Below are 24,201 nucleotides of genomic sequence, written 5' to 3' on the forward strand. Positions count from 1 at the left end.
CAGGTTAGACAGAAGTGAAAAATTTGCCAAATCCGGCCTATTTCTATTTTCCACTCCAGTAACCCATGCTCTAGCATTGGCCCAGCTGCATCTTCAAACCGTACACATACGGTGTTGAAAGGCCCTATTGCCATTCCAATGGGGGACAGAGTCAGTGATGTCATTGGGGCCATGGTCAGGGATACCTTTGCAACAAGTGTGTGAATCCCTAGCACTCCTTTTAGGTACAAACCCTCATGTGAGAGGTTCTGGGATCCCCTTACAGTGACATCAGAGCGTCTATGGAATCAAGAGAGGTGCCATGGGATACTCCTTCTGCTGGGGTAGCACACTGCAGCTTCCTTTGCAAAAATGTGCCCTTTGAAGGACTGAGGGCTCTCGCAGGCAGTAATACTGAACCATGTTACTTCATGCTCAGACAGTTTCATCTTGGTGAGGAGGGTCTCTTAATACCACCCACCATCACCTCAGTACCCCTTTGTCAGAGCTATCTCATTTCAAGCATTAATACATGGAGCAGAATCAGAAAGGGGGTTGGGGAGGGTGTCCAGAGTGTGAAGGGTGGTCTGGCCTTTTCATTGTCTACCGGGCAATTTGTGGCTGGCACTTAAGCATGAATCCACAGGTAACAAAAACAGAGAGAATCACAGACGGCACGTGGCCTAGCTGTTGTCAATCAAGGAAGAGTATATGCACAGGGTTCATGTCGGAAATGGGTCTTCCAATGAAGACTAGGTAGATGACAGAGAGGTTCACCCCAACAGCAACATCAAATCTTGCCATCATGAAGTCCTCCCAGAGCCAAACAGGTAGGCATCTGCTTTCTTAGTTTAATGTTTTGCCAAGCTTAAATTGTTAATAATATTGCATAAGGTCAGGATAATAAGTAGCCTGGGGCTAAAGTCACCCACAAAAGGAAATAGTATTGCCCCAGCAAGCAGGTCTGTATCAGTCAATCCAGGTGTGCATGCCACTACACATTCAGTAGCACAGATGTGGGGTGCACCATCCCACAGGGATTTAGCACATGGCTTCTGGAAATGCTCATAGGCATAGGATGGCTATCTCCTATTGAACTGCATGATGATTCTGAAAAGGCTTTAATCTTGGTATAATGAAATTAATTTTACACCATGCAGAGCATCTGCTGCAGCAATCTGACATTAACCGAATAAGGTGCAGCAATTCATTCCATTTCTTAAATTTGAACATCCACTCAAGACTTTGCATCTGATTAGGAGCAGACCCAAAGTCGGGGTCACAAAAGGTTGGGAAGGAAAAGAGACGGGCAGTGAGGGCATCTAATTGGACCCTTGGGCAGGGTTGTGTTTGGCTGGAAGTGAGCAGAGGATGGGTACGCACTCTGGAGTTGTAAAGCTTCTTCGTGTCATATTGGGGTTCATCGCTGATGTGCCCCATCCTCAGTAAAAGCACACAGAAGAGCATGAGCATGCGATTCTGGATCGTCCATTTTCAGTGGCTGTGGTCTCTTATGTAAATGCCGTACCACCTACCAGGTGATTTGAAGACTTGATTACCATGCACATCTCTTCTTACTCACATATGCATATATAAGAAAACACTGATGAATCACCTGGCAACACCAAATTAGAGCCAGTCGGATGTTGATGCGTGAGGAATACGACCATCCACAAAGGGAGTGTGCACTCGCCTTGGCTCATTTGAAATTTGGTTAGAAATGGAATGATGGGAGATCAACCTCAGAAAATGTGTGGGGATAATCCGCACACATTTTCCTATGCTCGCCGCGCAACAAACACATAGTCAAGTGCACTCTGGGGGGGCACAGCCTACAGGCGCAGTCCTCCCTGTCACATTTAGCTGGAATGTGACAGCCACTGGTTCAAAGCATCTCAGGAGGTGGGAAGGCAACACCTGACTACTGCAATGGTCAGCCTCATTAAAAATGAAAGGCTCTATGGATCCACCCTGTTCTGTTGTCAAAGTTCTGTGTGGTGGCAGGCATACTGATGAGAGTTAAATAAAAGCAGGCCTGCAAAGAGGCCAGGTTACAGAGCTAACACAAAGGACAGGAAACTAACACCTCTTTGATATGGAATGTGTCAACTTGAAGCTAGCTCCCACCTCTCTGTATGAAGGGCAGTGAATGCCATGTCTGGGACAACTGTTTGCAGTAGGCAACACCTGCAGGAAACCTCCTTTTAGAGGGAAGAAGTATCTGATTTGATGGAGACAAAGTCTGTTCTCGCCACAAGCTTCATGGGAGACCTGCGCTTTGATCAGGAGTCACAGAGAGCACAATTAACCAGTGAGACACTTTGATCCACAACAGATAGGAAGATGGGTGGGACTTAGTAGTACATGCTGTCACCCCTTACATTCCCTATTGCGAAGCACTCTGGTTATCACCTCACACATAACAGAAGATTGTTGGTGGCGTCCCAGGATTGGTTCATTAGGGTAGGCTTTGCCTGCACCAATTACTGGAGCCCATTTGGCTTTAAAAGAGGGTTGAGCCCATCTTTTGGCAGTCATCCAACAACTTCAAAAGGAGTAAGGAGGACTAATTTGGACCATGGCGGAAGGTACAGTTTGCCTTACAACTTCTGCCAGTGAAGGAAGGCCAGGATTCCCAAAAGGAAAGCAAAATCCTACCCCTAACATCGCCCAGGGAACAGAGGAGAAACCAGACTCAGAGGACCCGTCCAACAGCTCCAGAAAGTACTCAGCCAGCACACAGCATGCCTTGCTAGGTTCTGCCAGCATGCTTCCTAGTCCAGAAGTGCCAGAGAGTCTCTGAACAATGGACAAGGGTGTTGCCTGTAAACCCTCTCCTCAGCTTTGGGTTGTCCGCCTTAAAAGACAACATGAGCCCTGCAAAGAAGCTAGGAGGAGGGCCACAACAAGCATCAACCAGTGTCCATTTTTAAGGACATTTTCAAGGCAGTCGAGCCCTCAAAGCACGACCAGCTGCACCAGTGACTTGTCATGCTGCAGTCACTAAAGCTGTCCGAGACGCCTCAACCAGCATTCCAGATCCGCCAATCAGCTTCTTGACCCTGAGCCACCATGTAGGCCAGCCTGCAGCCATCCTTCCAGCCTCACTTGCCGAACTGCCTGCTGCCTGATACCCGCAGCTCTCTCCCATCTTGAGCTCTGTCGCAGGAGCTGCAAAGCATCCCGGAAACCTAATCGATGCTGTCAAGCATCAAGATCATCTCAAGCACCAGGTGCATTGTGCTTCGTCCCCCTGGTCCTTCTGCAAAGGACCCTAGTGGCATTTACGACCCCTTGCTCCCTTGGTGCTGAAACCAAATATCCAAAATAGTTAAGACTGATTGCTTTACTGACTACCCTCCCGTCAGTATCCAGAGTGCATCCCTTTCCTTCGTGAAACTGTCTGTCCTCTGTGTTCCTTTACATGGTGTGTTGCATTTTGTAGCGTGCTAGTACTGTCTGTTGTAATAATAATAATAAAGCAGATATTTTTATACAACCTTGACTGGACAGTCCCTTTTATCATTGGGTAAGAATTGTATTTTCGCTGTGCTGCAACCAACGATCCACGACCTTGTGGAGATGAGCCTGCTGTTCTGTCCATGTTACCAAATTTGGACAAGTAGGTTTATAATTTACTTGCATTTCGGATCCCTTCTGGTGTACTAGAGGTGTGGGGATGTTTGATGGTTTAGAAACCAATATTCATCCCTGGACCACTGGTGGCCCGGAAGTTTATTCGTCACAGTGTTTGCATGCAACTATTATTAGTCTACTGCAGTGGCAGAGTACAGTTGGGCTTCCATTCGTATTCCGGATCTCTTGGCTGCTCATACCACTGAATAAGGCTAATAGGAGGTACAATGGTAGTAGTAGCTCTTGAGGGTCTCCAAGATTGTATGCAACAGAAGAACAAAGCAGGGGTCCTTTGAGATTTAATTATAAATATCCGTAGCTGGGGCTCATTGGAGAAGAGTGGCAGAGTCTGTTATGTTAAAGGTACTTATATAGCGCACTGTCACCAACGAAATTGGTCCGCAGACGCTGTTGCAGATCTGTAAACAGGAAGGAGGGTGGGTAGGGTTAGTCGGGAGGAGGGGAGTAGGAGAGTGGGAGAGGTGGTGTGCTGTTGGCAACATCAGCTCGCTATACACCGAGTGCTGGGCTTTGGTGCAAGTATCGGATTGGACGAGGCCTTGTGTGCTGTAGGTGCTGTCTATGTGTTGATGCGATGTGGTAAAGTGTGTGCATGTGGATTGCTGGGAGAGAAATGGTTGTGCGAGTTTTGTGTACATTGAGTATGCAGAAAATTGAGGGTTTGGTTAGTGGGGTCTGTATCCTGGTTCAGGTACTTCTGGTTCCATTTGAGCTGTATCCCTGTGGGTGGGGTTGTTGCTGGTTCCTTATGGGCCGTCTCGCTGTGGTTGTGCTGCGCGTGTCCAGCTGTGTCATAGTGAGTCTTGTATGGGGTGGTGGGTGTGTCTGAACCTTTTCTTCAGGTGTGGAACTGGGTTGGTACTATCCATTCTCTGGTTATCTAATGTGACACTGGTCAGTTGAAGCTTTGAATGGTTCAGAATGCTGTTGATGAGGCATCCTAGTGCGACTGACTTGGACAGCCTGTGTATTCCGTCATTAGTTTCCTCCGCTCATGACTATCTTTCAGTTAGTTCTTTGGTTTTTGCGGCACGACATCCTTAGTGTTATTGTTTAGCTGTAGTTGGTGTGTGATGGTGCATTGTTCTTCCCGCTGTATCTTGATGAGCAATTGTGTAAAGTGGGTGCTTATTCTGTTTCTCACCCTCTGGATTGGGCTAATGGTACAGGGTTTCCTGTTCCCTAGCTGTCTTCTGTGATTAGGTCAGTTGGGAATGGCTATAGTTTAGGGTAAGGATCCTATTGACGAGTTGTCCTGATGTTTCTGTCTTCGTCTTGCTATGTATTCCGTCTTTGGTTCTAATATTCTCTCAGTTAGTCATTTGGAATGTCCTGGGGTTTTCCGTAGGGGTTTTCCATAGATTACTTGATATGGATCAGGGTTTGTCTCTTCGTTCATCAATGTTTTAGTTGTGAGTGTGCCCCTGTGGCCGTTTTTTCTAGTTATGACGTGAAGAGCCAAGTTTTGAGTAATTTCCTGAATAGTAAGTGGTTTCTTGTGTTACGTATGTGCTTTGGAAGGTTGTTCCAGGTTTTTGGCGCTTGGTGAGAGAAGGAAGATCCTCAGAGTTTTCTTTTTTTGTAGTCTGATGTTCCTGATGCAACGTCCTGCCATGCCTTAGCTTCTATGGGTATGTCATGTCTCAACTAAGGATTATTGGGTATATACTGAAATCATTGATCGCTGGTCAGACACCTAAGCGAGTTAACAGCTTGCTTTGGAGATCTGTGTTCAACCTCCCAGTAGACTGGTGCCGACGCGAGGGACTGTGATACAACGCCGAAGCAGGGATTAACCAGTGATTTTACTAAACTGAATCTCGAAAGTACTAAAAATGATCTATTTTGCCCACAAATAAGTTAATGTTTTGAGAAAGGCCCTTGAGAGGTTGAAACACGTGTTAACAACAAAACGGGCAATGGAGCTAATAAATAAAAGAATTGCTCCGACAACACAATCAAGTGTGATTAAATTTCATTTTTTTATGGAAACAATATGACTACAGGTGGTGCAGTCTAAGTGTGTACCAATCTGTTATTGCTTTGAACCAAGGGAAGGAGGGGACTGGTCCCTCCCTAAACCAACACACCAACGCGACACCAGACCAACAGGTGCTATATTGAGGTCGCTGGCATAAGTAGCTGCACCCAGAGCAAAACCCCAAATCAAATACCATTATTCAACCTGCAAGTGTTAGGTTCCAACACCCCAAAAACCAACTCAGATTGTCATCCTTCTAAGTTTGATAAATTGAGTACCATTAAATCGGGTATGTCCATTTATTGAGCAGATGGACGCCACAGATTGGTTCCTTGGCACCAATAGTAATCACAACACCTCCTAGTTACAGAACTAATAATGGAAAAAACTATGACCGCATTATGTAACAAAAAGTCACGATTATGAGCTCAGAAGTGTTCGCCCCACACACAGGACCAGTCTGCACTTTGAAAGCCTGGGTCAGCGATGCTTCGCGATTCGAACTAGCATCCTTCCAAGGTCAATACATTGAGTTTTATTTAAAGGGGTGATAACACCTATTAGTACCCGGCGAGAGTCAAGCAGAATGCAATCGCATTCTGATTGTCTCTCGCCGGGTCCTTACCAAGCCGAGAATCCTTTGATTCTCGGCAGGGACTCCAGCTGCCTTGTCCTCGGCGAGGGGGCGTGGCTGCCCCTCAGCCAATGAGGAGGCTCGAAGCCGGGCCATCACCGCTCTGAGCCTCCCCACGGCTGAGAGGCTACCTCCGCTCCCCGCTGGGGACTCGGGTAAGCTTTTTTTTGCTTTTTTATTTATTTTTTTCCCCTCCCTACCCCACCCCACTTACCTTCTTGCTCCTGCGTCCCTGGTGGAGGACGATGGCAGCCTCCAGCAGTGTTGAGACTCCGTGCCTCCACACATCTGGAGGCTTCCATCGTCCCCCACCAGGGATGAAGGTACTTTTTTAAAAAAAATGTCTCTCCCCTTCCCCTCCCTCCCGCCCTCCCAACCCCACTTACCTTCTGCTTCTTTTTTTTTTTTCGGGAGCGGACGCGCAGCACGTCCGCTCCGCTCCCGAAGGCCTCCATGGAAAGAGAAAACGGACTCCCGTTTTCCCTTTCCCGGCAGCCATTTTCTTGGTCGTTTTTATTATTATTTTTTTTTTCTGTCCAGAAACGCCACAGCTTTTCGGGACAGAAAAAACATGCTTTTAGTGCCCCGGTCATGCATATAATCCGGGCCGGGGTACTAATAGCAATATGACCCTCGTGGCGGGGACATTACCTGAGTCGGTAATGCCCCCGCCGCTCGGGTCATATTGCTTAATTATTACAGTGCGTAGAAAGGCTGGGAATCTGGCATGCAAAGACTCTTATTATTCCTAGTACTACACGAGCGGGCCATGCAATCATGTGAAAGTTGCTTGGCATCGGTGTGCATTAGATGGGAGGCCGAGACACAAAGTTGAACGATTGAAAGCTCGAAGCCGAAATCAATTCCCGAAGTAGAACAGCGAGGAGAGCAGCCCTTCAAAAGCTCCCAGCCGAACAGTGGGGCTGTGCCAAGGTTTCTAACAATGATTGCTGATTGAACGTGTTAACATGCAACGGGGCGCTCAATCACAGTGGCAGACAGGTAAAGGCCCCCGTGTGCTGTGGAGGGCGCAGCCATGTTCTAATAGCACCCGCGCTGCTCGGGAGCGGGATCTTGTTCTCACCAGGCGCCCTTACCCTCTCTAATTACCGAATGCTAAAAACGGAACAGCACTCAATGCGTCAAGCGCTGAAGGAAATGTCCAAGAAACACATTGTTATCCGACCGGATGCGGGCTCTGACAGGCCAGGCCCTAGAACAGTGGCGTTGTCGCAGACCTTGGAGAACACGCAGATGTAAGTGCTTAGCAAGCTGAGAACTCAGACGAAGCGCTGTTAATGATAAACGCGCAATATGTTCAAAAAGCTCCGTCCCTTCCTTCCTTCCCACTTAAAATGGCCTCATATCGACATGATTTCTATGTTTAATGGCCCTGGTCAGAGAGCTCCGTGAGTAAATGGGTCGCTGCTCTGATATATGCATGGAATGCCCATTGTGCCCTAGTGGCAGATGTGCATTTCTGATGCATAACAGTTTCTCGCTTTTACTTTTCAATATTAACGTTCAATGCATGTTCAAATCATGCAGAACCATGTGCACTACAATTTTCCATTGGGGCAACAACTGCAATCCTATTTTTATCTTGGGCTACTAGGTGTTGCTTGCCACACAATTAAGCCAAAACTATTGCATTAGAATACAGATAGGGAGAAATGGCATATGCGGAGTGATGCAAAGCTTGAAGGAGCTGTTTGGTTATTTGACCACCCACTGACTGCCCATGGCCATGCTAATCCCTATGGCCATTCCCATCCCGTCCCAACCCCTCCCCGCCCAATACACCTCCTCGTGGTTACTCCTTGAGCTCGCGTTAATCAAGCCTTACCACCAAACTTTGCACTCTGGGTGCCTGGCAGTGTTTTTTCAAAGCAGTCTGAGAGTTAGACGTTATTGGAGTTGTAAATCCACTACTGGTGTAGTAAAAATGCCAACCAGGTCTGCCTTCAGCCACTGGATTAATAAATGTAATTGTAACTGTTTTATTATAGAGCACTTCTACAAAGGTGAAGTGCTTCATGCTGGGACAGGAACAGGGGAATACAGAGTAATTCTTAGGCCGTGAAATTTCTGAATAATCATAAAAAAAGACCAGCATACTTGGCCTGATGGCCTTACTACAAGTGCAGGTGTAAGGCACAAAGGAAGGAGCGACAGCGGGTGAGAGGGAGAAGAACACAGTCTTTAAGCTACCATACTCGGCCAACAATGTTTCAGATAGTGCAAGTGTGTGACAGATGTAAGGAGATAAGTGGGAGGGGGGTGGGACGGAGATGGAAATACAGAAACAAGAAAAACTACCACACTAAGTCTGGCGGACCAAGCCAGTACATTCTAGGTAACAATAGTGCCAGACATGGAATGCAAGGGGGGGGCAAGTGAGCCCAGTCCAAGGTCAGGTCCTAGGTTAAATGCCAAGAGGTTACCATTCTCAAGGAATGCAACTAAAGTGCAGAAGTGGTGGGTGGAGTGCAGAGGCCTGGGGGCAAGTGCAGGCAGTTGCGGGGGAGCCTGGGACCTGTGAGGTTCTGGAGGTGCAGCAGGTGACCAGTCATCAAACGGAGCTGAGAGCGGGAGAGAGGGAGGAGGGCAGTAGGCAAGAATAGGGGATGGAGGGGTTACTGAAGGCGAGGTGAGAGAAGGAGGAAGAGAAGAGGAAGGTCTTGAGGAGTTTCCATAACTTTAGGTAATCAGGCTCAAGATGGAGAGAGGCACGGAGGCTGTTCTGGAGGGAGGCACCTGCAGAGGAAAGATCTACCCCAAATCTCTGTTTTGAAAATTGGCCCAGCCAGAGAGAGTTGTAGGTGGACAAGCGGAGGGCTCTACAGGGAGAGTATTTACGGTGGAAAGAGTTGTAGTAGTGTGGGCCCCGGCCCCAGAGGGCCTTGTAGGCTATGCACAGGGTCTTGAAATTGATCCTTGCAGCATTGGGGAGCCAGTAGAGGGATTTCAGTGCCAGAGAGATGCAGTCTCCCTGGGATTGAGGCCAGGGATAAGTCTCACAGGTCTGTTCTGGATGAGTTGCAGAGGTCAGAGAGTGGAAGTAGGAAGATTGTGAAAGTGACTGTTGCAACAGTCCAGTCTACAGTGAACCAGGGCTTTGCAGATAGTAAGCCTCTGGGGGACGGTAAGAAAAGGTTGAATACCTCTGAGGAGGTGCAGCTGGTAGTGGGATTTTTTTAGAGATGTCCGAGATGTGAGAGGAGAAGGAGATAGTGGAAACAAAGATGACCCCCTAGATTTTTGCCTCACTAGTGGGTGAGGGTGCAGGGCCAAGGGAGGCTGTCCATAGTGACAGTGGGAAAGTGGGAGCAGGGGTCCCAATGAGGAGGATCTCAGTCTTGCTGGCATTGAGTCAGATTGTTCGCAGCACACCAGGACTGAATTGCAGACAAAGAGCCAGGGATGAGCAGGGAGGAGGCGGCCGTGGGTAGTCTGAGAGAGAGCTATGCATCATCCACATAACACTGAAAATTGGAGGTGAAGGCAGAGATCCTGCGGGCCAGAGGGGCCATGTAGAGATTGAAGAACCAGGGGGATAGGATAGATCCCTGGGGGACACCACAAGTACAGAGAGCGATAGTGGAGAAAAAAGACCCTAGTCCCACCTGGGAATGACAGTCAGAGACAGGAGGCAAGCCATGCCAGGCCCTGATCTGTGATCCCCAGGCTGTCACAGAGACGAGAAATCAGGATGTTGTGGTTTACTGTGTTGAAAGCAGAGGAGAGGTTGAGAAGAATGAGGACAAAGGGAGAGTTGGAGTCAGGATTTGAGAGCAGGTTTTTACAGTTGTTCAGAAGAGCAGTTTGCATGCCTCTGGATGCTCTGAAGCCAGACTGATGGTCATGGAGACAATGAACAGATTATGTGTGGAGGGTAAGCTGAGAGATAGCCAACCTCTCAAGGAAGTAATACGCACTCTGTGAGTGCTTAACTGAATTCCTGCTAAAAACAAGCATTGCAAAGCCAACCGGTTTGTCATACATAGAAGTTTTAGACAGTCACCAGTCACTCCTATTAGATGCACAGGTACCTGCACCATTTTGCGCCTGCTAGCACCAATGGCTAGTTAATACCACTATGGCAGTACCTGGCAAGTTCCTTTCCCATGTCTACACAAAAGCCCAAACTGTTAGCATTGTCAATGCTTGTTTTGACCCCTTATCGACAAGAGAAAGCAACAGATTGCATCTCCATGGCTCCTGAGGGCCTAAGGTCCTACAGACAGTTACTATCACACCTCCCGAGTTTCACACATTCTTGATATTCAAAGAGAATAGACAGTGGGCAGGACCGAGAGGTTTTCAAATAAGAGGCCTCACTCACCAGGCAGATGATCATGATACAGGACCAGCCTCTTTCTGAACTCTATATTTCAATGATCTAGAGGCATCACTGGACACTCAAAAATGCATAACAGGAACAATGGTTTGGGCTCGCTAGGAGACAATGAGAAAGGAACTGGATGTGGGTGGCCTCTGAAACACTGCAATATCTTGCTTTGCTGCAAATTAAGTGAGCCTGTGTAGGTTGAAGCCAGTGGTGGTTTCTCCTACATTATGCTCCCCATCGTGTGTGCTAGTGGATCTCCAGTGAACCTTGTCCTGTAATCCTATCCTGAGATTACTGTGTGGCAAAAGTTCCACTGTTGAACATAGGTGTCCTCCATTATGACACAAAGGTGAGTTGGCTTTTATTTTTGTTTTTACTTTCTGCGGGTTTAGTGCCACATTAATCTGCACACAGAACTAGGTTGCTGTTTTAATAATAGAAGTGTTCCTGCTCAATTTCAGATTTTTGGGAAGTTGTAGTTACAGTATCCTTGGCCGATCGTGGCGGCAGGATATTCGGCCAGCAAACTGACATGCTTGTCTGGGCTGCTGCGGCTTGGCAAGCTCCAGGTTCTCTTGTATTTCCTGATTCAATTTGATTACTCGCCAGGAAGTGCATTGGTAAACTCTTTAAAAGCAGACATTTCAGCCAGGCAAGCTTTGCTCCTGCCATTGCTGACACCATTAACCAAGTCTCGGAAACAAGCTTTTACGTCTCCTTTAGGGACTGGACATAATGATAATGCTTAGTGGAGTCTTTCGTACTGACCCACCCTTGCCTCCGACAGCATGCACAGGCTGAGAAAGGTTTTCATCATCTAGCAGAGCCGTTTTGTGAGAAGTGGCAGACTGAGGCAATTCTGAGACATTAGTCTGACCCTCTCTGAATGGATAGCATCATGCCAAAGGCAATTACTCCAACCAAGAAATCACAGCAAGCGGCTTCTATCTGCGGAGAGTGCACAGAAAACACTGATTATCCACAATGTTTCCATGGCCTTTACTCCTTTGTCCACCTCACGAACTTTGGAGAAACAAAAAAAGGCAGGCTAAGTCAGTAACAACTTCCGGTTTCTTTTTCCATTTAAGAGTGGAGTGAAATTTAATAAGAGCAGAGTTTTTCAAGGAGCCAAATGATCTTTCTTTGATTGACAACAGGTGTATTATAAGAGGTTCCAGTCTATCCTGAGGTTGGTGAAGTCTCCATGATGCCAACCATCAACTGGACGCTAAGTAGAAGGCATAGACAGTTGGGAACACACCTGATGTACAAAGGGTTGCTAATGATTGTCCCTTGCTGCTCAACTCAAGAAGGGCAACTGACAGAAATGCAAAGTAAGAAGGGCAAATGCTAGCCAATAACTCTGGACAAATTACATCTTACGAATAGGGAACTGCCCAGTGATTGATCCACAGAGCCGCTTCCGCGTTGGTTGGTCGAAGTTTGTCTCCATGCTAATCAGCCCCGAAATAAACAGTAACCTTATCTAATTACGGACCATCACTGTATATAATAACTTGCTGCTTCTCGGCACTCCTGTTATTGTCGTTGTGGTTTAGTTTTGGCCCTGTGTGAGTTGTCAGACCCCTCGTTGGTCTAACTCTAATCCACACACACGAACCTGTATTATACTTGGCACCTTCTCTTTCCACTCCACGGTACATTCATAATTCTTCCACAAATCCTGTTCGTATTTATTGCATTTTTCTCTTCTTTGGTTGTGTTTGACTTAATCCAATGAGGGTGTACCAATGTCAGGACTCCTCTACCTTTCGGTCTCCATGGTTTTCCAGTTAGTCTACTGAATGTCCATCGGCCACATAAAACAGATGAATCTTGAATGGCTACCCTCAGCAGGACCGCCGCGACCCCCGCCCTCCTTAACCACTTTCATTTCCACATGCCCCACCGAGCTATCGCAGCCCGTTTCCTTTACATACGTACACACGCCTCCGCGTGGGAAGCACCCATCCATTCAGATCTAGTCATGTTCGCATTTCAGGAATGAGTTGGGCCCTCCTTTGTGAGCAGCCCCGCTCTCCTGGGGACCCAGACCTATGTATCTAAATAACCTCTGAGGATAGGATCCTGTCCGGTGTGTCTGTGGTAAATGAGTAGTGTGTGATGCCTACTGCTGGCCTCGGGTAAATGTAAGCATTGCCTTTAAGCTGTGGATGGGCAGGGGGTGCACACACCCTGCAGAGTTCAGAAGAACCCACTGTCACCTTTAGTGCTGTTTCTTGATGACACACATTTGTATTTATTGCAAGCCTTTAGTAAAGTAAACCACTGGTTTGCAACCTTTTCCTCCTGGTCTTGACCCATTACATAAAGGAGACATGTGGGCTCCCAGCAAAAACCTAAGGAGCTTGGCCAGGGCTCTAGGAAGGACTCTACTCTGGGCTCACTGCTTCTTCCAAATTCTGAACCTCTGCTTTATTTTATAAAATAAACACTTTGGACAGTAAAACAAACAGAAAAGAGAAATAACAGGCAGAGTAACTTTGGAATGTACTCAAAAATGCTCAAGACATGTCTAATAAGGCTTTACAGACAAAAAAAAGCTGATGAAAACCACAAGTGTGTTTGATGTTTACAACGCAGAGCATACAATTTAGGAATGTTTGAGCTTCAGAGTCCCCAGTCACAAACACGCTCCCCTAAGAAGTAGTATGTTGTAATGGTGCTTTGGCTTACACATAAACAAGATATACATAGAAGAGAGCCACCCTATTGGACTTTCAGAAAAAACTTGAAGACCTGGCTTATCTGGCTAAGTCAACCAGGCCTCTACACCACCCCTGAAACGGACACATCCGCCATGTGACTCTTCCTAACATTTTTACTCTTCCAGCCAGATCCTTTTCCGTGTACATACCTCCCAATCAATGTAACCAGCGCCTAAATACCTAAGGGTTCGGCGCACTGTCATAAATGCATAAATAAATAAATAAATGTATAGCGAAAACAAAGCACTAGGCAAATGTGCTTTCTGTTGACACAAAAAAACTTCTTGGAAAACACATTTGAGGAAAGGAACTCTGTAAAGTTACACACAAATGGATACATTACTAAACTATGCACCAAAAGCCAAAGTAGTCAAAACGTAGTGACCACCGCCTAGCATTCGAAGCAATCAGCAGCGAGAAATCCAGAAGCTGTTCACCGCTATTTTATTTCACAGCAGTTCCAGAACTTTAAAACAGGTTTGTGCTGTGTTCAAGCACAAGCTGACCCAACCCCCTCTCCTAAAACATCCAAAAGCATGTGCACATTCTGTATTCCACCCACTTGTCAAAGTAGGCGATTGGGAGCTGAAACCCCTTCAGGTTGGTAAAATTCTGAAATGTGGCTGAAACGGGAAGAAAATAGGATTCTTCGAAGCCCTTTGGACAAGGGGCATTCTCCAACTTAAATCATTCAAACGTTATCCAATGACCTTCCCTCAGCCCCTTACACTCAATTTGAAAGGGTCTCTGTAGGTTTTAATCTCTTTGCCCATCACGTGAGACATCACAGAACATTTTTCAAAAGGCACTTACCCCATACCACTGAGTAGATTAGCTCTTTATGTAAACACATGAGGAGATGCTTTTCAGATCCTAGAGGTCAACCTTAAGAACATGTTATATTTGTGTAGTCACTACATACACAATCCGGCCGCTTTGGCATATCTTAGAACAGGGGTATGCAACCTGAGGCTCTCCATGTGTTTCTGACAATGACTGGCATGATCTCCGAGCATTTACTTTGCTGGAAGGCCTAACTGGAGTGATAGTTGAAGAATCAGGTGAGCCAAAGGTGGCAGAACCCTGCCTTGCAAGATATTAGAGTATGATAAAATGAATGAAAAAAAGATAAGTTCCGGAATACTGGGCAACTGAAGCAAATCATTTTGCTTTCTTGTTTTCCTACCAGCTATTTTGGTTAGCTGATAGCAATCAGCCCCCAAAACATTGATAGGAAGCATCCTTTATGTTAAGCAATGATGCAAGTGTCTGCTTAAACTGAGCGCTCTTCCCCGTCACACTCCATGCACCCCATGTGCGGCCGCCGAGCTGTCAAGCTGCTGCACTGATCCTAGAGTGTCGGCCTCTCGCGGAGCTGCGCACTTACTTTTGATGGGGATAATGAGCTGAGGAATGACAGGGAGGATCTTGTTCCCTCCGTGCTCCAGCATGTCGTGGACCCCTTGCTTGGCGAAGAACTCGTAGGGATGCATCATCTCACAAAGCCCGTCAAAGAAGAGCGGCAGGTAGTGATGGTAGTCAAGCTTCTCAATCTCCACCTGCAAAGCGACGGGGAGAAGAAGGCACGAGTAATTAGGATTCAGTGAGGAAGAGAAGACAATCTGCTGGGCCAAGGAGCAACTTACAAAAGAAACTGACAGGGATGGGGGGGGGGTTTCCATGCTGAGCACGCACACATGTAATTCAATGCAACAAGCACACAAAAGGCTTCATAATCTCACATTTGTGATCTGGTTACAATGTTTTCGTTCCACTGTACGAGCAATTAACTTCACTTAATGTTTACTATGCTGAAGCACGACCGATCTGTTGCCATTCCCAGATCCCGATCACGTGACCCGCAGCACAAAATTATATTCAATGAACGAAGACACAATTTTAATTGAACAACCAGTCGCTCAACGGCTGCGACAGAGTGGAAACAAACACTGGAGTACCCTGAGGCCCTGGGGTCTGTCCTGAACAATGGATACTACAAAGTGTTGGAAGACGGACAGGTAGCGTCAGGGTATCCTGGTTCGCCTCTTCAAGAGCATGCCCTAATTACCAGAGCTAAGGATATTGATCAGGTGGGGAACTGTTGTGCTTACACCTTCCAGAAAATAATAGACAGCTTTTCCCTATTTATTTTTGTGGGAAGTCACGATCCTGTTTAGAATAAAACCTACAAATTAGTCAACAGCCAATATCTAGCAGAATACATTTGTTTGGTATTCAGGCCAAAATCGACTTAAACATGATCCAATGCCGATAGTGAGACTGTTCTAGTTCAAGCAAAAATAATTTAATCATGAGCAAACATCTGCCAATATAAGTAGAGTTATTGTTAGAACTAGGGTGAGGGACATGCTTAGATAAAAACAGGGGCCTCTGAAATACAAGAGTGGCAAGTGGGTGAATGAGGGAGTGTGGTGGGGAACTCCCCCATTAAAAAAGCAACCACAAAAAGTAAACAGGGTCGACTTTACAAAAGGTTGCCATCTTTTTTACATGAATGCACTAAATTACATCGGGCTTTAGGAAGGTCAACCTTTAGCAGTCAACCTGTAAACACGGGACTGTTTAGTTTAACCTGATAATTGCCTTAGCAAAAAATACAAACAAAGAGGGTTGCCGAAAAAAAAGCAGAGATTAGGCACAGTCCCCTTTCTAATTCTGAGGCAACCGGGAACAGATAGGAGGCGCGGTAGGGCAGAGGAGGCGCGGTAGGGCAGAGGAGGCGAGGAAGATGTGAAGGTTGGGGTTAGTGTTGGGTTAGAGGTGGGAGATAAGAGGGCTTGGGCCATGGCCAGCTTTGGGCAGCATGGGTAGGGTGACCAGACGTCCCGGTATGGCTTTTCACGCCCCCATACACTCTGCCTTTGCCTCCCCAGCCGCTCTCCTGCAATGAGAGCAGTGTACCTGTGAGCACACACCCCTCTGCCCCCTGCAACAGGCTAGAGACATAGATGTAGGACTACAGGTTTATTTGTGTTTACTTTAGTCCTACTTCTATGTCTATTGCTTGTCCCGTTTTTTGTTGTTATCTTGTCACCCAAAGCATTGGAGACAGTCAACACTAAAAAACAAGAGGGTGCAGCAGTCTGTGTGCTCTGAACATGGGCTGTAACTGGTGAACCCGACCCAGGATCAGAGAAACTGGACTGGCTGCTGCCTCCATGCCAGGAGCTAATAAAGGATTAACATACTCAGTCGGAAGAGAAATCTAAACATTTAGAGGAATTTTTCTGATATGCCTTTTGCAGCCGTTCAGACAGAGCCAATGGTTTTTGTAATGGGGGTTCACACAACTTATTCTGAAAAGAAAAATCTCAACAGCAGCCGCAGCAGCAGTCATTCCGTAATGACCCTGAAGGTGGAGGAAACCGGTACATATTATAGGGCACTTCCCAAGAAGCCTACTAAAGAAGCTGCTGGTAATCCGCTCTCACGCACAGAACTTGCCCCATCGGCCCTTGAACCCAAGAGGCCATCATTGCCGTCCCATTGCTACAGTAACCCTTTTGGAAACAAGGGGTCGCATTCACAAATATCAGAACAGAAGCAAATGAGCAGATGCTCAAGACATCACAGACTTGCACCCGCTACCTTATGCTCAACTTACAAAGCTGAAAACTAGAGCAAATTCAGGGATGCCTGAAGAATGGGGTTCACAATGATTTGCTCAGAGGCCCCAGGCAGTTCAAGATTTATTCCAGTTTGTGGGTCTTTAAATGGTAAAAGGCAGTAGGCACACATCTGGAATTGCTCACAGCCATCTCCTGATTTGCCCCGAGACCAAGCAGCCCCCTGTATCTTCTGGAGTCTTCCTGGACATCCGGAATGCTCTGTAGATGGGTGGTGCCGATTATCCTCTGGGAAATAAAACCAAAATCTGGATGTTGCTGTCATTTTGCCCACCACTTGCGCGCAATCTGTTTGGTGGTCTTTAAATCTAGATAGATTGTGTTCTAAACAGTCAAAATAAAGAACCCGCCCTTTGACGTAATGTTCTGGAACATACTTTCTGAAGTTGATTGAACCGTGTTTGACCTCCACAAAAAGCAACTGTATTCTGTAAAACCCGACACACACAAAATATACAAGACAAAATATACAAGAAAGCGGCTTGTAGGTCACTTGTATTTAAATATCTCCGTTCTTCTGGAATTTCCTTTTCATGTGTTTTTTATCACTTTGAATGTTAACCAGATCTACTTCTGGACATGTTTCAACTTGACAGAATGCTTCAATATGTGCACAGCAAGCGAGACGAAAACGCTGAAATGGCGAGGAAAGTCAGGCAACCCAAGCTGATGTGTGGCTTTTCGGCATATGTCTACAGAACCGAACCACCACAGCAGTGGTTTTTGGGAAGGACTCAGACAGTGATGTGGAACCATTAAAAGCCTAAGTCCTGTGGGAGAATCCCTTTCAGAGGTTACAATGAGTCAAAACATATCGACAGTAATTTAAGAGTCCAGTGGCACGCACGAAAATTACGGGACCCCACTGTGAAATACGTACAGGGGACTTGGTGATTCCAGCCACCAAAAGCCACACAAAAGCCCTAGGCCCTGCAGGGGCCACTGAAAATTGGAGGCATCCCCTCCTCCACGAACACTGAAGTGGGGCACATTACGAAGTGGGTCACATTACGAACCCGAAAAGGCCTATCGATGGGCAACCACAAGACAACCAGCGACTCGCAGTGATTGCATCACAGGCTGAAGCTTGCATGCAGGAAGCTATCTCAAGCGGTGTAAGCATCTAAACTACTCTTAGGTACAGAGTCATCGTATATATGCAAATGCAATTTATACCGTGCAAACCTACCGCACGAGCAATGGATCACTGTACAAGAAAAGGGGGCGAATACAGAAAGAGGCGGCCTGGGAAAGCTAGGGGAGGGAGGAGAGGAGGTGATATGTTATTCCAGAGTCCCGGGCATAACTGGACAAGCCTATTCTCTGGTTAATTCCTTCTTGCATCTCTGAGGTTCTAGTCTAGTCATGTAGCTTCTGATACTGCAGAGGCCTCTTGAGATAGTTGGCCATCAGTCGAAATCCATTATGTGACTCCTTAATTATTGGGCTCTCAAGGAATCTTTGATGCAAATGCATCACCAAATAAATGTGGCATGAACGAGGGAGGCATGCGTCGTCAGAGTACACCATGTACGCAAGCTGTAAGGTACTTATCTGGCTAATTTGCTCATTGGAAATAGTAAATAGACAGATTGATTAAGCATTATAGAACATGCATCATAAAACATTAAAAGTCGCATTACCAAAATTCAATGAGGTCTACACAGGGGTTCAATATCAGTCAGACTTTAGAGTGGGTCCAGTGAGAAGCTCCGCTCTAAGGCAGGGGGCTCCCTGCCGACGCAGTCCCTGTATCCTCAGTAAACGTTTCCATGCCACCCCCAGGAACAGGGCTCCTTAAAGCCCCTTGGCTTTGGAGGTGAGAGTTCCATTGATATCTGAATTATGAGCATGATATTTAGGGACAAGAGAACAGGTTCTCGGCTTCCTTCTTTTTTTTATTCAGATTTCTACGTAGCACTGCACAACTTAATACAAAGCCAAAGAAAACAGTTGATGGGTTAAAATGTTATTACATTCCTGTGTTGTGTCTTGCAGTACAGTGAAGCAAGCAACATTTCTTGCATTTGGCTCCTTCCAAATTAACAAATAATCAGCAAAGGTATGGGCACTAAATCTACGCTACTCACATTTGTGATACTGTAGCGTGTAAAATCTATCGAGTCACATGTTAAATACAGCCATAACATGGCTTCCTTCTTTTGAGCGAGATTAGCACAGGACCAGTTATGAACTGAGGTGACCTGTGCTTGATGGTTGCTTGCCATTTGCGAAGCGCAAAATAAACACTTGTCTTATTTTTGATCAAAACCCAGCAATACTTTCATGGTCTGTAAATTTCAATTAAGTGGCCCCCCCGTGGACCTCGAGTCTCCTTTCACGGATACTTTGTAAGTGCGCAAACCAATAGCAGGCACAGTACAGCATTTGCTCTATTCGGTGACCAATTCGCTGTTCCCTGGCGGTGGGCCATGACGGAGTGCGACAAATTATCTTCTGGACGTCTGCTAAACCTTGGAACTTTAGTTCAGTTAGAAACATGCTGCGGTTTTTGGTTAAACAAATATTTGCACTGTTTATTGTAAAAAAAAAAAAAAAAAGGTTGTTTGCTGCTATGAACTATTTACAGCACCTACTCTGTGAACAATAGCTAGCATCACATTACAGTGACAGCTGCAGTACTCGCCAATTTCTCTGTCACAAGTGTTACTGCCGTCTGGGGGTCAACAGTTACATCTACACGCATGGTTTGTGCCTGCAGGAGTTTGCCAGAACGGGGGCCATCGACTAAAGCTGCCTGATTAAGGGTTCCCAGTGACCCCTCCGTGCTCATGCAGCTAGGCACCCCCTTTCCCATGCAGAAACTAAAAACAGACAGCTTGGCTCTGATGTTGTAGAGCAGGGCTCAAGTCGAGGGTTCATGTGGGTGGATGGAGTCCCTCCACTTTTTCAGAGGGCACCTTGATATGCTAATTTCTGGTGAAGCCACATTCCATTGGTATGTTCATGAGTCCACATGCTGTTTTTTTTAGGACTTGACCCCTGTTATAGAGCTTCTGAATACATAAACTTTGTGTGTTAAGAGGCTGCAGTGCCTTTCGAGGGAATCATGCTACGGGAGGAGGCAGAGGACAAACGCTGGCACACATGTCACTTTCGTAAAAGTTTAACAAGAAAGGGTGACACTAGGTTCTGAGCATGTCCTAAGATAATTGTTCATTTCCATTTAAATTTGTCCCATAGTTGCTAACCTTTGGGAGCCCTAATACAGAACTCCCACAAAGTCCCCTCTTTCACCTTTTCTATGTTTCATGGCCATACTAGACATCCCCACAATGCCCATCCAAACCATGGAAGCCCATGACAACTAGTGTACACTTGAAGCGGGTGGGTCACCACTGGTAACCAAGTGCTGTTAAAATGGTTCAATAATACACTTCTGAGGCTTCACTTGAGTTGAGAGGTTTATTCAGAAAAAGATACATCCAGGAGAACGGCCCCCAGCAGTGGACCACTTCTCTCCTTCAGCTCTCAACATCCTCTGGAATCTGGAACCCCTGCTGAGTAAACACAGCCAGGGTTCCCTTGTAGCTAAAATACACAATGTCATGAGTGACAACAATATTGCACAGGAATGAGATCTCAAGTTGGCAGTAAGCACCTCCTAACACCTCCCTTCCTTTCACCGCAAATCAATGAACAGAAAAACAACAATGTATTAAATATATATACAAACAATGAATGAAAATCTGAAAGAAAAACACATCATTATTAAAAATAACAGAACTGTTAAAGTGGGTAGACTACTGGAACAAAGATATTAAATTACATTGGTTCAACATTCTTGCAAGGTGCTATCCTCTCCTTGTTCCAAATACCACCTCCTCTGACAAGAACAGAATATCCTAAATCTTTCACAACCTGTTTAGGCTGGGAAAATAGAGATGCACCTTTGCGAACTTTAGTAGGCAGTTTAATCTTAATCCAGTCACCTTCCTGAAGTCTGAACTCTCTACAGGCATACCTTTGGTCAAACCGCTCTTTGGATTTGACCCCCGACTCAAATATTCTCCTTCTCACACTTTCCACATTCACTCCCACTACTTTTGATTTTTCTATCCAACCAGGACACATATGTGAGTTAGGCTTCCTTCCCCTTAACACCTCAAAAGGAGACACACCTGTAACACCTTGCGGAGCTAATCTGTCCTCTCCATTACAGTCCTTATCCAATCACCCCCAGTAGCCACAGCAATCCTAATGGCATCCATGAGGGTGCAGTTGAAGCGTTCTACGCACCCATTTGTTTGGGGATGGTACAAAGAGGTGTTTGCTTGTTCTATGCCATGACTGCTCAAGAACTCTCTGGGGAAACCTTCTCTCCAAAATAATTGCTTCATATGTTTTATGGTTCCACTACTGGAGATATCCTTCAGTATAAATATTTCAGGCCATTTAGACAATAAATCCATGACAACCAATACATAAGTATCTCTCCCACCTCTTCCATTAAAAGGGCCTAACAAGTCCAACTTCATCCTACAGAACTGTAGGTGATCTCCTCATAGTCATGGGAACTTTCTGCACTCTGAGTCCCTTATTCCCTTCAATACAATCACTACAAGCATTGACTACTTCTTCTGTGTCTCTGTCCACACCAGGCCACCAGAACTCTGACCTAACCAAACCTTTGGTCCTGGCAAGTCCCAACTGCCCAACATGAGCTTGATCAATTACTAATTTCCTCATCTTGAGAGGTACCACCATTTGATGACCCCTATGCAAATACCCTTTATCAATCCAGAGTTCTTCTCTAACCTTGGCAAAACCACCTAGATCACCAAGATAACTCTTGGTCTTGCCTTCCATCAACAAACCCAACACTTTCTGGTACAAATCATCCCTGGAACAAGCATTGTCCCAATTGTCCTTTATCGACTCATGAACCTGAAAAATGTCAACATCGCTCTCATGACATGAAAATTCTTCTTTCGTCAAAGTTTCTCTCAGCACTGATCCGGACAAGGCATCAGCAATCACATTGTTTTCACCTTTGACATGTAGCATATTATATTGTAATCCTTGTAAAGAGGTCACCCACTTCATAATACGCCTAGAAACTCCCTCCAGGCCACCTTTGGTGAATATACCAATCAAAGGCTTATGGTCTGTGAACAAAGTGAATTCCCTGCCCCACAGGAACCTTTTGAATTTTTCCACTCCAAAGACACAAGCTAGTGCCTCCTTTTCCACTACAGAGTATCTATTCTCAGGCCTTTTGAGAGACCTAGATGCAAACGCTATCGTGTGCAGACCTTCCTGATCCTCCTGCATTAAGACTGCTCCAATACCATAATCACTGGCATCTACAAAAAGTAATGAGTGTCTACTTTCTTTAAACATACTCAAAATAGGTGCATTGGCAATGGCATCCTTAATCTTGTCAAACTCCTCCCTACATGAATCATTCCACTTAAAAGGTAACACCTTTCCGAGTCAGCATTCTCATATTTCTTGACATGTCAGACAGCCCTCTGACAAATTTTCCATAGAACTCAACTAAGCCAAGGAATGACAATACATCTGCCTTTGACCTTGGCACTTCCATCCTACAAATGGCTTCTATGGCCTTCTCCTTGGGTTTGACTCCTTCCCCCGTGATTTCATGACCAGGATGCTCTACCTTGTTAGCTTTAAATATGCATTTCTCTAGTGACACTGCAAGACCCGCTTCTTTGAATATTTTCAACACTCTCTCTAGTCTCTTATGTTCAATTTCATCCTTTCCACACACTAGCACATCATCCTGGTAGCACATGACACCTCTTTCACCTCCTAGTAACTTGTACATTATGCTCTGGAACACACTTGCCGCCGAAACCAATCCAAACCGCATACGCACACATCTGTAAAGACCAATTGGAGTAATGAATGCTGTACGGTCTCTGGAGTCAGAATGTAGCTCCACCTGATGGTAGGCCGATTTTAGGTCAATAATGGAAAATATTCTAGAACAAGATACACCTGCAATTAGATCATCTATCCTGGGTAGTGGAAATTTGTCAGCCACCACCATCTTATTAAGATGTCTGAGATCTATGCATATTCGTAGAGATCCATTACCTTTTTTTACTATCACTATAGGGCTAACCCACTCTGAGGAATCAATTTTCTCTATTACTCCTTCACTCTCCATTCTTTTCAAAATTCTCTCTCTGCATCTTCTCTGAGAGCTAATGGAATGGTACGTAATTTAGCAATTTGTGGAGTGGCATCTCTCTTCAATTGAATCTTATGTACAAACCCTTTCAAACATCCTAACTTATCAACTGTGGTATTGGTTTGTGCTCTCACATTATTCACCACGGTACTGGCATTGGTGGCTTCACTCCATACCACCAATACTTGATCTGGGTGACTTGCTTGAAGCCGTATTTTCAGTTCTGCTTGATCACTCCAGGACAGGAGTTCTCCACCCCTATTGGCCACATGAAATGTCCCTGTTGACTTCCAATCCTTGAATTGCAACTCTGCTTCAAAACATCCTATTATTTCTATCGGTACATCCCCATAGGCATTCGCTCTCACTATATTCTCCCATAAGGTACAGCATCCAAACTTTTCTCTCCACACATGCACACTTATCAAGGTATAATCCGCTCCACTATCCATGAGCATCGACACAGGTATACCTCCAACCATCACTGTGGCATATGGTTTCTTTTTCTTCACTTTCCCATCAATGGCATGGACTGAAAACACCACCTCCCTACCATCATCATCATCATTTGGGTCATACTCATGCTCTACATTGACCTCATGTACCTGACCTGAGCTTGCATTGAAATTCCTACAACACCTGGCCATGTGTCCTCTCACTCCACAGTGATTACATATTATGTGGATTGCATAACACTCTTTGTCAGATGCTAAATGTGACAGACTACCACACCTGAAGCACCTCCTTATTGGAGTGCCTCTCGAGTAACCGGAATCTCTACCACCCTTAAATACATTAGTCTCACTGGGCGATCCCTTGGCTGCCCTCATGGACGACCACTGTTGGCCCGGCACCCTGGAGGCAGGACACTGACTATTCTCCGTCCTCCTGCCCATTTGCAAAGGACGGCATGGAGGCCCTGCAGCACCTCTCTGCACCACTTTTGAAACCTTTTGTATGGCAGCCTCATTGTCATCTGTCTTGGGCCTATCATGCGATGAATTGTCTACTTGAAGAACTTTTATACATTTATCTGTATGTT

At 45.9% G+C, this 24,201-nt stretch overlaps 1 protein-coding gene across 3 annotated transcripts in view; it reads right to left on the reverse strand.

Annotated features, from left to right (window-relative positions):
- PACRG (parkin coregulated) overlaps nt 1-24,201 on the reverse strand; it is a 1,057,472-nt gene that overhangs the window by 335,128 nt on the left and 698,143 nt on the right. For all 3 annotated transcript variants that reach the window (XM_069607688.1, XM_069607689.1, XM_069607690.1), the window contains exon 3: nt 14,719-14,890. In XM_069607688.1, coding sequence (XP_069463789.1) covers nt 14,719-14,890 — 172 coding nt within the window. The remainder of the gene's footprint in view (nt 1-14,718; nt 14,891-24,201) is intronic.

This window comes from Ambystoma mexicanum, chromosome 4q (assembly GCF_040938575.1).
Source record: "Ambystoma mexicanum isolate Mex_15411 chromosome 4q, UKY_AmexF1_1, whole genome shotgun sequence".
Lineage (NCBI taxonomy): Eukaryota > Metazoa > Chordata > Amphibia > Caudata > Ambystomatidae > Ambystoma > Ambystoma mexicanum.